The sequence below is a fragment of the Panicum virgatum genome, chromosome 8K, assembly GCF_016808335.1.
Source record: "Panicum virgatum strain AP13 chromosome 8K, P.virgatum_v5, whole genome shotgun sequence".
In the NCBI taxonomy this organism is placed as follows: Eukaryota; Viridiplantae; Streptophyta; class Magnoliopsida; order Poales; family Poaceae; genus Panicum; species Panicum virgatum.
In genome coordinates, this window is record NC_053143.1 from 19,663,713 (window position 1) to 19,678,663 (window position 14,951).

A 14,951-nucleotide genomic window follows, 5' to 3' on the forward strand; every position below is an offset into this window, starting at 1 on the left:
GGCGGGCCCTTTACCCGGCCCGCCCCTGGAAAACTTAATTTCTAACTGCGCGAGACAGGGACGGGTGGCGCGCCCGCCCTTGAAAATGCCAATCTATCCGCCCCTAGAAATGTTGGTGACTTCGGGAATCTCCAGATCTGCCGGCTCAGTACTTCGGAGGTGCTCATAGGGGTAGGGTTTGCATACGTGTAGTCATAGGGATAAGTGTGCGTGCGTGTTGTGAACGTCTGCGTTGTACTGCGTAATTCTAAAAAAAACAGAAATCAGCCGAATGATGCCTAGCCCTCCCATCACAAATACCACTCGTGGATAATGGCGTTTATGGACCTCCAGAAGCTGACTCATATTTAGGCCAAAAAGAGTAGTCCCTAATCCGCAAAGATGTGTGTACTCCCTCCATTCCAAAAATAGTACCGTTTTATGATTTTAGACATCTTGTTTGATCATCCGTCTAATTCAATTTTTTTATAAATATTATTGATTTTGTTATGACTTATTTTATCACTAGTGATACTTTAATAATGATTTATTTATTTTATAATTTTCACAAAAAATTTAAATAAGACAAATGGTCAAATATGATGTCTAAAAATAAAAACGTCATTCTTTTTGGGAGGGAGGGAGTATATGTGAAATTCCTTTGTCCTAAATTATCTGTCGCTCTTGGTTTCCGTACCACAAGTTTGATTCAATTTGTAGAAAATACGTGCAACATTTGTATATCTAAATAATTTTTTATTAAAAATCTAGATTTAAAGATCTTTCCAATGATATCAATTATGTATCATAAATATTAATATTTTTTAATATATATTTTGTCAAAGTTATTTCTCAAAAAGCAAACAGCGCATATTTTGGGACGTAGGGACTACATATAGACGTCGCTTCTGGCGCAGCGTAAGGTCAAAATTCCTGCAGCACCGGCATTTGAAGCTAGCCATTATCACTACTCGATATTTTGTCAGGGACGAAGCAGCAGCAAGCCAGGTAGCCAGCAACTTAGGCTGTGTTTAGTTGGTGAAAAAATTTGGGTTTGGATACTGTAGCACATTTCATTGTTATTTGATAATTAATATCCAATTATGGATTAATTAACGTCATTAGATTCATCTCGTATGAATCAGTTAGACTATATAATTAGTTATTTTTTTTCAAATACATTTAATGCTCCATGCATATATTCGAAAATTTGATGTGACAGGTACTGCGTAAATTTTTTTTGGAACTAAACGCCCCCTTACTCCCTCCATGCCTCCATCCCAAAACAGATGTCATTCTCACCTCCTGAGAAGTCAACGTTTTTTAACTTTGATCATTTATATATTAAATAATATTAATACTTATAATATATAATTAGTATCATTAGATAGATCGTTGAATATACTTTCATAATAAACTTGTTTGGAGATACAAATGTTGCACGTATTTTCTACAAATCTAGTTAAAGTTGAGAAAGTTCGACAGGTATGCATCCCATAACGGCATCTATTTTGGGACGGAGGAGGGAGTATTTAAAGTATCTCAGTTTCGTCAATACGATAAAAAAGCTAGTCTGCTACAGTGCTACACGTGACGAAACCTGCTGCATGGCTTGTGTGTCTAAACCAGCCAGCGTTCATTGGTCACAGCAAGGTGGACGATGTTGTGTTTAGTTCCTGGTCACCTCACTTCAAAAGCCAAAAAGTTTTCAAGATTTTCCGTCACATCGAATCTCTTGACGCATGCATGGAGCATTAAATGTAGGTAAACAAAATAACTAATTACACAGTTTGGATGTACTTTGCGAGACGAATCTTTTGAGCCTAATTAATCCATGATTGGACACTAATTATCAAATATAAACGAAAAGTGCTACAGTGCTTTTTCAGCTTCACTTTTCAGTTTCCAGGTGAACTAAACACAGCCGTAGTCAAAAGATGCTCAAGGCAAAGCAGAGATGGAAAAGCCTGGCAGACCTTTATATTTTCTATATATATGATATGACAAGAGCCGTATGGACCCCTCGAAAAAAAAAGACAAGAGCCGTATGTCTATAAGTATCTCTACATGATTGTACATGCCCTTGGGGGAGACGTCGAGGGGTCAACAAGCGCCTCTGGTTGTAAACGATATACATAACCGCGTCCTGTTTTGCAGTAAAAGGCAAAGTGGAAGCAGTTATTGTGCACAAGGTCATAAGTGCCGAAGTCGCCGTGGTCAAGCAGGTCGTTGGCCACGTACAAGACCTTGTCGGGGTGCTCTTCAGGTACCATGGAGCAGGTGTCTTGAACTCGACCAATAATGGTCAGATTATAGAACCACTCAGGCACCGAGTAGGCGAAGAGGTGAAGATTATTTCCTTCTAGGAAGCAGTCAAGGCAGCACTTGACAACACCGCCTGCACGCATATTGTCACGGCACTTCGAGCAGAACGGAAAAGAGGAGGACGAGGAGGAGGAGGACGACGACGACGACAACGCCGAAAAGCCAGAGGAAGCAGACTCCGCATCGTTGATGAAGTTGATCACCTTGCCGTTGCTTTCGTAGATTCCTGTACGTACGCTCAAGTTAATAGAGAGAGAGAGAGAGAGAGAGAGAGAGAGATTTTGACAGACACAAAAGAATTACTACTTTTTGTTAGTATAGGAGTACTTATTTTTTTTAACAGGGAGTACTTAATTATTAACTAGGTCGCGGTCCCAAAACCAAATCCTGCCAACAGCAACGCCCGAGTGCAAAATCGCTTGTGCACAACGCCAACGTTATATACCTTGGGATTCGTGCACTCATCAGGACAAAGCTAAACTAACCTTCGCCCTCTTTTCTTTTTAATAAATCATAAATGTACGCTTCTTCCATTAAGGTGCATGGGACTAAATACGAATATACGATTGGTCTTACCATGATGAGCGTAGGGAATGATTCTTTTATAAAACCAGGCGTAGATGTGATCGCCGGGTCTGAGCTGCCACCGTTCTATACGGCTTGAGTCCACCGTCACCCCCCTGTCCATAAGGAAAAATGTGCAAGCTACTAGAGAAAATAACTGAAGGCAAAATGATACAACATTCAATTCGGATGGAATTATATATAGCCATCATGTTTATTCGGACGACGGATGGCATCCAAATCTTTCGCTTAGAGAATACGCCATCATGAAAGATGTATACAGTGATCGTATTTATTCGGATGGCATATATTTGGATTCTGCGTGATCTGTCCGAGGGTGAGTTCGATGCATATACGCCTCCTCCAACGGCTAGCGACGTTGCCGGCCAAAATAATAATTTAGGGTGTGTTTGGTTGCCGCCACGCTGCCGCTGTGACAGACAATTCGTCCGCCGCACTCGGCCACGGCCACACCGCAGTTAGTTTTTTTTCGCGATCAAGACTCCAAATCTTATTTAGACTCCAAATCTTCACGCAAATTAAGAATGAATGTCAGAGAGACAAGTGAACCATATAAATCAAAGTAACACACTTTATATTGAGAAGTATAGTTTCTTGTGATAGAGTCTCTGAGACTTAGACTCTATGAGTGGAGTCTGCATTGGAACTGTCCTGAGTGACAGGTCTGTACGGTGGTAGCCTGCTGTCCCTGCTGCTCCCTTGTTCCGCGCGCACTCTCTCTCTCTGCTGGTCGGTTTCAGTACGTGCTGTACTAGTAGCCAGTAGCCAGAGCGCAGCAGCAAACGACAAGCATGGCAGTGCAGTGGCGCGGCGAGCAGTGGCGCCATCCAAACAGCGGCCGGCGTACCGTGGCGGCTGCGAGTGTGGCATGGCGAACAGCGGCGCTGAACCAAACAGCGCCTTAGCAGCGTGCTAGGCTGCTAGCGCAAAGCGAAGCGCCCAGTCTCGCACGTTTCCATAGTAAGGATGGATTCTGATGGCTAAACATCCAAATTATCCATATTCATATCCGTTTAAAATGTAAATATAGATATTCGTATTCATATTCAATTTTACTATAAATGTTATATGGATGCATCCGAATCCGATTTTGAGAACTTTTCTCTATCCGATTCCATATTCATATTCGAGGAATATCCAATCACATCTGTATCCGTCAGTATCCGCAAAGAAAAAGTGACTAGTGAGATAATCTTAAATTTATCTTTATACCTAATTACTTAATGATGTACACTATTTAAATTATTTAGAAAGCTAGATAACTAATAATATATTTATTAAAATTAGTAATGATATAAAAATTAACTTTAACTATTTAATATATTTATTTCATGATTAAAATTATTTTATACGTGTCAAATTAATTATTTATTTAATGATAAAATATTATATATATATATATATTACTTATTAAGTATTTAAATATTTATTTATTTTACCTTTAAAATTAGTATTATATATTTAATATAAAAGCTATACATAGATAATTATATTCTTTTTTATTAGCTATCTTCTAATCCTTTACTCGCTACTTGTATAATGATTTTGATCTATTATAAAATTGTTGACAAAATAAATGGATACTCGTGATAGCTCTTTGTTTCAAATCAATAAGATATCCGGATTCGAATCCGGATTCGAACTATCCGTTTTGTATTCGTATCCGATGAGATCCGCATTCGCATTCGTATCCGGATTAAAATATGGTAAAAGATGACACTCGGATCCGATTTCATCTGTATCCAATCCAAATCCATCCTTATCCATACCATACGCGTCCCCCTCCCTCCCTCCCTCCCTCTCCCTCTCTCCGCACACTTCCCAAAGCACTTGCCCCTCCATGTCCGCTGGCGACATCGCCACCCCATTGGAGGAGGACTTAATATTATCATGCCGTAACCAACAGGAGGTTTCTTATGGCAGACCTATTAAGGTCTAGCTTGGCCTTTATGCGTTAGTTTTATCACAAATGAATTTATTCTCAGCGGCCTAGACATTTATGCATTGGACTATCACAAATGAATTTATTCTCAGCAGCCTAGGCATTTATGCATTAGATTATCACAAATGAATTTATTCTTAGCTAATTGACAGTTGTACTGCCACCCTTTATTCTTTTCTCTGGCAGCCTTAATTCCATTTATATGCTTGAATAGTACATTTAGTCTCCTTAGAGTCAGGCTAGGAATGTATCCAAATGCTTTGGTGCCCCTTGATGGCAGAATAAAGAGCCATTTTTAGGAGGCATCTGCACGCGACGCACTCATGCATTTCCTAGGATCCGAACCTAAGGCCTCTTGCTCATCAAACATACTCCTACACATCACTTGTTCACTAGATAAGGGATATTATTCTTTTGTATTCACCTCTGAACTTTGAATTACGTATTTATTTGGTATACTCTAAGCAACCTCAATGGAAAAAGTCATCAACTACAAAAGTTATATATTTCATCGAGCTCTACAACTTCGGTACCAAGAAGTCATATGTTGACGATGTGTTGGTGACCAAATTATAGGGACTTCACATCCCAAGTCCCGAGAAAATCAGTTCTCTCCTTTGTCCTTCGCGGATGGACGCATGCATTGAAATGAACCAGGTTCTCTTACCAAGAACCCGACTCTCTGCTCCATTGTGGTAGTCTTAGAATTAACAGCTATCACATGTAGAACTCATCTCAGCATAGTATCACATCCATTATATGGGTGAACAATGTACAATAACTTGTTACATACTAAAATAATATGGAAATACGAATTTGATATAAGCCTCATGGTAATCGGATTGAAAAGAAAATCCTACGCAGTGGTAGCTAGGGCATAGAGTCTCTTCCATGACCTTGACGTCTCCTCCATAGGCGTTCCCAAGCGAAGCAATGCCACCTTCAGTGATACCACCCATCATCAGGGGTGGGCATTTGATTTTCGGTTTGGTTTCTCGATTTTCGAAAAATTCGGTTCCTAGAGAATGGGAACCACATTATGCCAAAGCAGCACAAAGGAGATACCATAATCAATGACATATAATCGAAACGAGTCACTAATGTAAGATTAGTGACGCGGATCAATGGGACACGTGGCTGGTTAGTTGTTATCCAGGACCAAAGAATAAAACGCGTCACTAATAACACATTATCAGAGACTCTTCTCAACTAGAAACGTCACTGATATCAGCATCTTTTATCCGCAACTCTTCCCCATATGAAGACTGGTTAACTCAGGTCAAGTCCGGACTGGACTCCCGTCGCCTCTCCGAGTCCGCTCTCCCCTCCTCCCATGACCCCCCCCCCCATGCGTGGTCCTCTCTCTCTCTTTCTCTCTCATCCCCTCTGCCGCCCCTGCTCCTCCGCCGTCGCCGCCTCCCCCTCTTTCTCCTTCACTGTCACAGCTGCTCCCCTCCATCGCGGCGGTTCGGGAGCTGGCGCTCGGCAGATCTGGCGAGGTGCTGGCTTGGCCGGGGGAGGCCATGGCCGACGGTGGATTTAGGTGTTGCGGCACCCCCATCCCCGGTAGCCCAGCGGACGCTGCCTCTCCCAGATGGACCGCGTGGTGCGGCTCCCCCGTCCTAGGTGGCCTCCTCCTCCCCAGATCGACCGTGCTGTGTTTTGTGATTCTAATTGAATTCATTCACAATTATTGGGTCTTTGGTTAGGTATGAATTTGCCTTCTCCAGTGAGAGTTTGTGAAGTTATGTATGACGAGCAGGTTATATGCTTCAAGTTCGGGAGATTGGAGGCTTAGTCGTGGCCTGAGCCCAAGGGATCCCGAGCATCTGTACCTGCTAATATCTAACAGTACACAGTATTTAATTAAAGAAAATGGGCTTGATCTTAACTTCTAGATTAATCATGCCACTCGCTGCTCGACCTGGTTGTTTTACAGATCCAGTGTGGAGTCCATTCCTTGAGTGAATGGTTACTTGAAATTGCTGTGATTCTTTCTTTCTCTGACTTGGATATAACATGGTCACTTCTGGTGTGATATATTATGATGTGCATGAGCACTAAATGTCTTCAGAGTTAATTCGATGGTCCAGTTTGCTATTGATGTCTTGTTTACTGTGTGTTCCTTTGTGGCCATCATTACTAGTGTGCTGACTTCGTGATTTATTGGTTACCTTCTCCATTACAGCCATGGCAGGATTGGCACCAGAAGGGTCCCAGTTTGACGATAAGCAGTATGACAAGAAAATGCAGGAGCAACTGTAAGTCCTCTTGCATAAATTTGTTACTTAGTCACTTTGATGCTATATTTAGTTATTCACTTGTCCTATAGCTTTGTTTTACCGATTTAAGTTTACTTTTGTACTGTGCTTGCAGTGTACAGGACTGAAGACTTCTTCACTTCATATGATGAAGTTTGTGAAAGTTTTGGCGACATGGGCCTACAAGAGAACCTTCTGAGAGGCATCTATGCCTATGGTATGTAAAAATCTCATTTACTTCCCAATATTCCTTCGTCCAGTGAGTTTTGATCCACCGAACAATTACATTACTTGATTCGCAGTTGCGTTTTTCAGGTTTTGAGAAGCCGTCAGATATTCAACAAAGGGGAATAGTTCCCTTCTGTAAGGGGCTTGATGTGATTCAACAAGCCCAATCTGGAACTGGAAAAACAGCTACCTTTTGTTCCGGAATCTTACAGCAGCTTGGTTAGGGATTGGTTGAGTGCCAGGCTTGGTTAGGGAATGGGTACCAAGCAGCAGCACCTATAGGACCGTGGTCAAGTTTTTTTTTTTTTGGGTAAATTGTCATCAGTGAAGTGTCTTGTCTGAATGAGTCTCTGAAGAGATCCAGTCTAGGCTGAACGAGTCACAGTGAATAGTCATTAGTGACGTGTCCTGGCTGTATGCATCACTGTTGAGGGGTCATTAGTGGCGCGTCGTGACTGGACGGGTCACTGGTTAGGTCATTAGCGATGTGTTTTTACGTGTCACTGCTATGTTCACATCAGAGACGCAATATAAGTGACGTGTTTATTACATGTCACTAATGACTGTCAAGACGCATCAATAATGTGCTTTTCTGGCATGGTGTCGGTCGGTTATGAGAAATTCTAGGAATCGGGCATTTTGATTTTTGGTTATTTCAGTTTGGTTTCAGTTCTAACTGAACTTTTTAAGCAAAGGTTAGGACAACAAAAAATATATATATACAGGTTCTAAAAAAATTTAGGCAACACTACCTCTATTTTAGATAATAATAATTGATAAGAGAACAATAGCAATATAGTAACACAAATAAATTAGTTTGAATATGAGACATCACACATTAACCAAACATAATCGTACAAAATGCATGTAATAAGTGAAGCACAATTCATGTATTTCGGTTAATTCAGTTATCTGAGAGTAGGAACCAAACTTTCTTTGGTTATTTCAGTTACTTGATATCTGGAACCGAATAGGGAACCGATTTTTTTGGTTCCGGTTCTTTCGGTTCGGTTATATGGTTTTAGTTAATTATGCTTACCCCTACTCATGATGGTATGCATAACATAAGATGCGTTGTACTACCTCATTCTGCTCACACCATCTTTGGAGAAAAGCTCAGAGAGAGCTGTTTACCAACCTGGAAAAATGCATGGCCACCTCGATGCACTGTTCAGAGGATCAAATAGAGCTCATCCAGACGACCCACCAAATGCCGGATTTTTTTTTTGAACAAGTCACCGGAGGGGTGAGCGCCCCACCTGAATAATTTCCATTGATTCCGGCAAAGCCGGTGCATGGAATTGCCCGAGGGCACGAGTACAACAAGAGTTTAGGCTACATGAGTAATACATGGAAAATAGAGGGCTCCAAACATCACAGATGTTTGAAACCGAAGGACGAAGAAGGTGAGATTACAACACGAAGAAACAACAGCCAGAACAGCAGGCAGCAGCACATGACCAAACTCAAGGAGACACCTAGACCCAAGCCGAAGGATGGTAGCCGATCGTCGATTTGAGCCCCCACTGAACAGCATACTCACCGGCGTCCCCGTGACCATAGTACTCTCCACCAATCCTCGCATGATGGTGACAACCTCAGCACATCCGAGCCCACGTACCACCATCCAGCGCCGTCCACGGGGAGGAATCCTTGGAGGGGAATGGCGGCAGTGGTGGAAACACCACTCGGCAAATGATATACTTCCACCATCGAGGAGTGGTGACGGGCACGCAAGCCTAGGATCGTCGGACACGGCGACCTCCCATGAGCAGAAGGGGACAACTGCAGCATATCCGGGCCCACGTGCTAACATCCAACGCCACCCACGGGAGGAAGCCTTGGGGGGAATGGCAGCAGCGGTGGGAACAACACCCGGCATTTGATCTTCTGGCACCATCAAGGAGACCGTCGACGGAGCAGAGACGCCAGAGGAGGACACTCGTCGGAACGACGGCAGCACCCGCCAACTAGGGACCAAACACATCCAAGAGGGGCAACAACAACAGGGATGAAGAGCACACGGAGAGAACACAACACGAGGCCACAGCAGGAGCTGGAGCCAATCCTCCACGATGGTGCCCTCAGGAGGGTCACGGCGTCGAAGATGTCGCCACCACCGGCTATAGAAGAACTAGAGCTAGGCTTTTGCCAGGAGGAGAGGGACAAACAACCGTCACTGGGTTGGGAGCCAGAAACATCGACGCCTCCAAGGAGGTGAACGTCGCCGGGGCGTCGCCGTCAATCGCACCAACAGTGTCATGCATGGCTTTCGCCTAGGCATCCAAACCCGGAACCATAGCTTGTTAGCTGAGAGACCAGGGACCATACCTCGCCGACGTAGGAGCCGGACACAGCTGTTGGCATCGGTGGAAGCAGAGTAGTCCACGAGGTCCTCGGGCCCTTGGCTGCCGACATCAGCCATGCCGCGGGCAGGACGTGGAAGGCGGCACCCGAACGGAGGCCGTGGCCACTGGGCCAACGGCGGAGAGGGGCCCCGCTAGCGAGCGCAGCCCCCCGGTGGTTGGCGATGCCGGAAAAGGAGGTGCGGGGGGGGGGGGGGTCGGAGGCGAGCCCACCACGAGACCCGCACGAATCCGCACCCCAACCCATGGCTCCGCCCTTCCTGGTGCCGCTGCTGCCACCGCCACTAGCCATGGGAGGCCCCGACGGCGACGACACGGCCACGCCACCGTGCAGCAGATCCGGGTTGCGGAGCGCCGGATCCGGCCCCCAGAGGCCCGGATCCGACGCCCAAGCCCGCCGGCGGCCACCCCTCACCGTCGCAATTATTCAAACTTTTGGGGGGAAAGAGAGAGGGAGGAGACGAAGGAAGGGAGGAGGCGGCTGCGAGGGAGGTCTTTTGAGCACCCCGCAGCAGGCCGCCGCCGCCACTGGTCGAAGTGGTGGCGGTGGCCAGTTATGGCCGAGGCGGCGGGACTGTAGCGGTGAGGGGCGAGTCGCCCTGAGAGGACGATGCGAGGGCCTCATCACAGTTGACTGTTTTCAAATGCCGGATTTGGGTCCTTCTTGTGCAAGTACTTGGGCGTGCCGCTCTCAATTTACAGGCTCAGAAAAAATGATGAATTGCTGCTGATCGAGGCGGTGGCTACCAGAATACCCAACTGGAAAGGAGGAATGCTCAACTTGGCTGGCAGGGCGACGCTGACGACGGATACGGTCTCCGTGATTCCAGTTTACGTTTCGATAGCGCTCTGTCTGTCTCCATGGGCAATCGAGGCCATCGACAGGCGAAGGAGAGCCCTTCCTCACGGTTCAAGTGCTCATAGAGGGACATTAATCTTGAGGACGTCCAGCTTCAGCCTGGAGATGTGTCCGACAGGGCAGGCTGCTGTGGAGGTGGTCTTTGGATTGGATGGTTGGTCCGTTGGTGTTTACTCGATCGGCGTCATCGGCCCCGCTTACAGGGCGCCGTTTCTGGGCTTGCACACTTGATCTCATGGGGGGCCAAGGAGTTGTGGAAAACCAATAATGTACCGCCTAGGGTAAGTATTTCTTCTGGATGGTGCTCCACAAGCGATGCTTGACGTACGAGCGCCCGTCGAAAGCGTCCAGAAGCCGATGCCTGTGCTCACAGACTCTGATGCCTGTGCTCTCTGCTCTCAGCACGCTGAAACCATCGACCATCTGCTCTGCTCGTGGGATGTATGCAATGTATCTTTAGCAACAAAATCTAGAGTCATGGTATCTCCTGGGAACCTTGGGCTTCATGGCAATGCTCCACTACTAGAAAACAAGCCATCGGTCCAGACCAAAAATACCACCTGCAATTGTACGCATCAGTACCGGGTGCAACGGCAGCTGGTACTTTTGATTTGGACCAAGTGTTTAGGGGAGCTTTTGGCACCGGGTCGTGGCACAACCCGGTGCCAATGATCAAGAATTGGCACCGGATCATGCCATAACCCGGTGCCAATGAGAGAGACCCCTTTTAGTTTTGGGTAATAAAATAAACTGGTACTAAATGTTGAGATTGAGCACCAGTGGAAGAAATCACCTGGTACCCATGCCTCTCGCGTCTGGATAAGTGCTGGCCGTCCTCTCTCTCGTCTCTCTACCGCTCTCGTTCTCTAGCACTCATCTCTCTACCTCTCTCTCGTCTCTCTAGCTCTAGCGGCGGTCCGGCGTGGCCGCGTGTCGACGGAGGCGCGGATCCGGCACCGCCGCCTCGCCGCCGCCATCCTCTCCGCCTCTACCGTGTGCCGCACGGCCCCTCGGCCTTGAAAGCTCGAACCTTGGAGGAGCCAGGAGGCTGTAACTATCTCCGCTACCCTTTGTCGCCGCCGCCATCCTCACGGCAGGATGGGGAAGCGCAAGTCCATGCCTTCCGCCACCGTTCGAGGTACGAAACCCTGCCCCCAACCAATGCGGCGCCACCTCCTTCTCTCTATCCGAGTTGTCTTGACGTGCTCTCCCTCCTTCTTTTTTGCTGCTGCTGCAATCGCAGGAGCCAAGAGCCGGCCAAAGAGGCCAAGGTCCGCGAAGCAGGGAGACGAGTTACAGGAGGAGAATCCCCAACTGCCGGAGCACGACGACGGTCTGCTCTTCTCGCATTGGATTCTTTTCCTTTGCTTCCTGCAACAGAGTAGTGCTTGCGCTCGTTCCTACTGAAAATTTTCTTCTTTTTTGAAATTTTTCTGAAATAGAGATAGCATGTGGAATTGTATTGAATGTATAAATCTTGTAATTGATTCTTTGAATGATTTGTGAGATTTATGAAATTTGTATCTGTTGATTTAATATTTTGTGGTTGATTCTTGAAATGATTTGTGGGATTGTATGGCTTGTATCTATCTTGTGGTTGATTCTTTGAGGGGAGCGAGAGGGGATAGGAGGGAACGGGCTTATTTTTTTTGTTTGCCAAAAATGCTTTGGCAACCGGTACCAATGGATGTCTAAGGCACCGGGTGAAAACCTGGTGTCCTAGACTGAGGCCAATGGTCTCGGTTTGGAGGTACCGGTTGTAAAATCGGTGCCTAAGTATCTCTTCAACCGGTTCCAAAGGCTCGTTTTCTAGTAGTGCTCCAGCCTCACCAGCCGTGCTAGCTTCTGGACCTGGTGGCTCGCTGCTAGGAAGCAAGGGCCAAGGGCCAAAGCAACCACGTCGGGGCTTCGACTAATCGACTCGTTGGTAATGCTGGTTGGCTGGATGCTGTGGAAGGAAAGAAACAACTAGCAGAACGTTCAGAGAACAGGCGTCACTAGTAGAGAAAATGACTTTTGGTTCAGCACATTAGTCTCGGCTAGAATTGGACCAAGTTTCTTAGACGTTGGTGTTACCAATCTGGACTAAAGAGTCTATATTAGTCCTGGTTAGTGTTACCAACCCGGACTAAAGGTCTCTCACCCGGGACTAAAGGTCCCTTACGGGTGAACTCAAAAGGAGAGCGCTCAGGACTTTGTCACATGTGTTATGCAGTTGAGTTGTTAAGAAAGCTATGCGCGAGGCAAGAGATCCTAGGTTTGAATCTCACGCACCGCAAGAGAGATCCCCCGGGATTTAAATTGTCCCTTTTGTTTCGAGAAAGGGCTTTAGTCCCGGTTGCGTGACCCGGGAGTAAAGGTTCCGGATCTGTAATGCCGCGGTCCCAACTAGGATTAAAGTCCACATGTCTACTAGTGCATCCTACACTACTAAAAAAAACTTAACCATAGCGGTTTTTTTTCCATTAACCGTGGTGGTTTTTGTGACCGCCACGAATGGAAGGCCACGGTTAATCGACCCATTAACCGTGGCGGTTTCCTGACCACTACGGTTAATACTCTATTAACCGTCACGGTTAACATATTAACCGTGGCGGTTTTTGTTACATGCCCGCCACAGTTAAGTATTTCTAGATTAAAAAACAATTTTAAAAACATTATGAAAATGCTGTTAATATTACAATAATCACCTCTAAAATGACAAATTAAAGAATATGCACACAGAAGATAAATATATATCACATTTGTTCATTCATATGTCGTCCAGGTTGTTCCTCCACAAACTCCAACACTTAGTTCATATTACAAACACACTAAGTTCAAATTAGATACATGGGAGAGCATCTAGGTGTCCGGCAGCGTGTAGTCGCACATTGTCAGCATGGTCCTCCAGTGGCGTACTATCTCGTACTTGGGATCCATCCCCAGCTCGCTCTATTCGTTGAAGAACATTCCATCCCAAGCTGCACAGTCGCCCGTGACACACTTACAAATGTCGGCGACTATTCGCTTGAATGTCAGGTCCATCTCTGTGTCTTCCTGGCGCTTTTTGGATTTCTTGAGCTGCCGCCAGCTGTTATTATACTTGGACAAGCCCTGAGGTGCTCACAAACAAAGTATCCACACAGGACGGAGCCCGCAGGTTGCTTCACGCACTGCATGATGTGATGCCACTGTATACGGGTGGGATCGGAGTTCGGAGGTTTTCTAGATCTGCATGAGAAGTCTTTCCCTCTTAATGAAGTATCGTGGGGGCGTCATCCCCCCGCAAATTTATTTTTTTTTCACGCACTGCATGCATGCACGATATATATGTAGCACATAATCGTTAGGCCATATCGAGAGCATTCAATATGTACTAGCACACATGAGTCTTGCTACGTACCGGGAATTCTCGGTTCAACTTAAGTTTGTTCCCGTGATTCTTCTTCCGCGTCGCGGTTCTTCGATCGTAGCAGTCAGGATCGGCCAAGTATTTAGCGTAAGCGCTGTATGAAATCCAACAGTGTCAACAACTTGGTCAAACTTGATACGTACGTTGAGTGTATAAAAGAATAAGTGTCGTCACTTACCCTTGCATAGTCTGTTCGAAATGCCTGTAATGTAATTTCTCGGTATCATACAAGGAATCGAATATTGCGCACATTCCATCCTGAGGGTAGATCACAAACAAAATCCAGTGGCCGCCATGGTAAATGGAAGCCTATATAACACTACTAGAAAACAGGCCAAAGGTCCAGGCCAAAGGAACCACTTGTTGTTTGAACCGGTACTAATAGGAGACATCAGCACCGGCTGCATCAATAACCGGTACTCTTGGCCTGCTCCGAGCGCTGATAAAGCACGTCACAGCACAAACCGGTGCCAATGTACTGATAAAGGCACCGGTTAAATCCATCAGCCGGTACTAAATTGGCCATGCATCAATGGCACCGGGTAGTGGCACAATCCGGTACTTATAAAACAGACATTAGCACCGGTGGAAGAAACCACCCGGTACCCATGCCTCTGGCGTCTCTGATATTTCTAAGTGCTCGCGTCAGACATTAGCTCTCTCTCGCGTCTCTCCAAACACGGCCAGTGTCTCACCTCAGCTCTCTCTCTCACTCGGCAGGTGCTTCGGCCGGCGTAGGAGCTTCCGCTTCGGCGGCAGCGTGCCCGGCCCGCTTCGGCGGCAGCGTGCCCGGCCCGCTTCGGCGGCGGCGAGCTGCTACGGGGGCGTGCACGCCCGGCCGGCGCCAGAGGAAGGGGCCCGCCGGCGGCCACGCGCAGCAGGAAGCTTGCGCGAGGCGGAGCGGCGCTCGGGACGCGCAGCAGGAAGCTTGCGTGAGGCGGGATCCAAGGCGGCGACTGCTGCCAGATGCAGCGGCGGCGGGATCTGCGGCCTCCGCACGGCAGCGGCTGCT

General features: G+C 46.6%; 2 protein-coding genes and 1 long non-coding RNA gene across 4 annotated transcripts; 2 read left to right on the forward strand and 1 right to left on the reverse strand.

The window, feature by feature from the left end:
• Positions 1–1,935: 1,935 nt before the first annotated feature.
• On the reverse strand, positions 1,936–3,051 carry LOC120644149 (protein LEAD-SENSITIVE 1-like). The gene is made up of 2 exons (XM_039920710.1): positions 2,881–3,051; positions 1,936–2,530 (listed from the first exon to the last, which is right to left on the reverse strand). The coding sequence occupies exons 1-2, from the start codon at positions 2,990–2,992 to the stop codon at positions 2,043–2,045; spliced, it is 600 nt and encodes a 199-aa protein (XP_039776644.1). The 5' UTR covers positions 2,993–3,051; the 3' UTR covers positions 1,936–2,042.
• Positions 3,052–6,080: 3,029 nt separating this feature from the next.
• Positions 6,081–7,890, forward strand: LOC120644150 (eukaryotic initiation factor 4A-like). 2 transcript variants are annotated; one of them, XR_005663456.1, is made up of 4 exons: positions 6,081–6,457; positions 6,541–7,092; positions 7,208–7,309; positions 7,408–7,890. XR_005663456.1 is itself a non-coding variant. In XM_039920711.1 (3 exons), the coding sequence occupies exons 1-3, from the start codon at positions 7,068–7,070 to the stop codon at positions 7,542–7,544; spliced, it is 264 nt and encodes an 87-aa protein (XP_039776645.1). In that variant the 5' UTR covers positions 6,094–7,067; the 3' UTR covers positions 7,545–7,890. The 2 variants fall into 2 exon arrangements, 1 of the variants encoding a protein (XP_039776645.1); XM_039920711.1 differs by having other exon boundaries at positions 6,094–7,092.
• A 3,598-nt stretch (positions 7,891–11,488) lies between these two features.
• Positions 11,489–12,095, forward strand: LOC120644151. Its single transcript, XR_005663457.1, has 2 exons — positions 11,489–11,683; positions 11,789–12,095. It is a non-coding gene; the product is annotated as an uncharacterized LOC120644151 (long non-coding RNA).
• Positions 12,096–14,951: the final 2,856 nt, after the last annotated feature.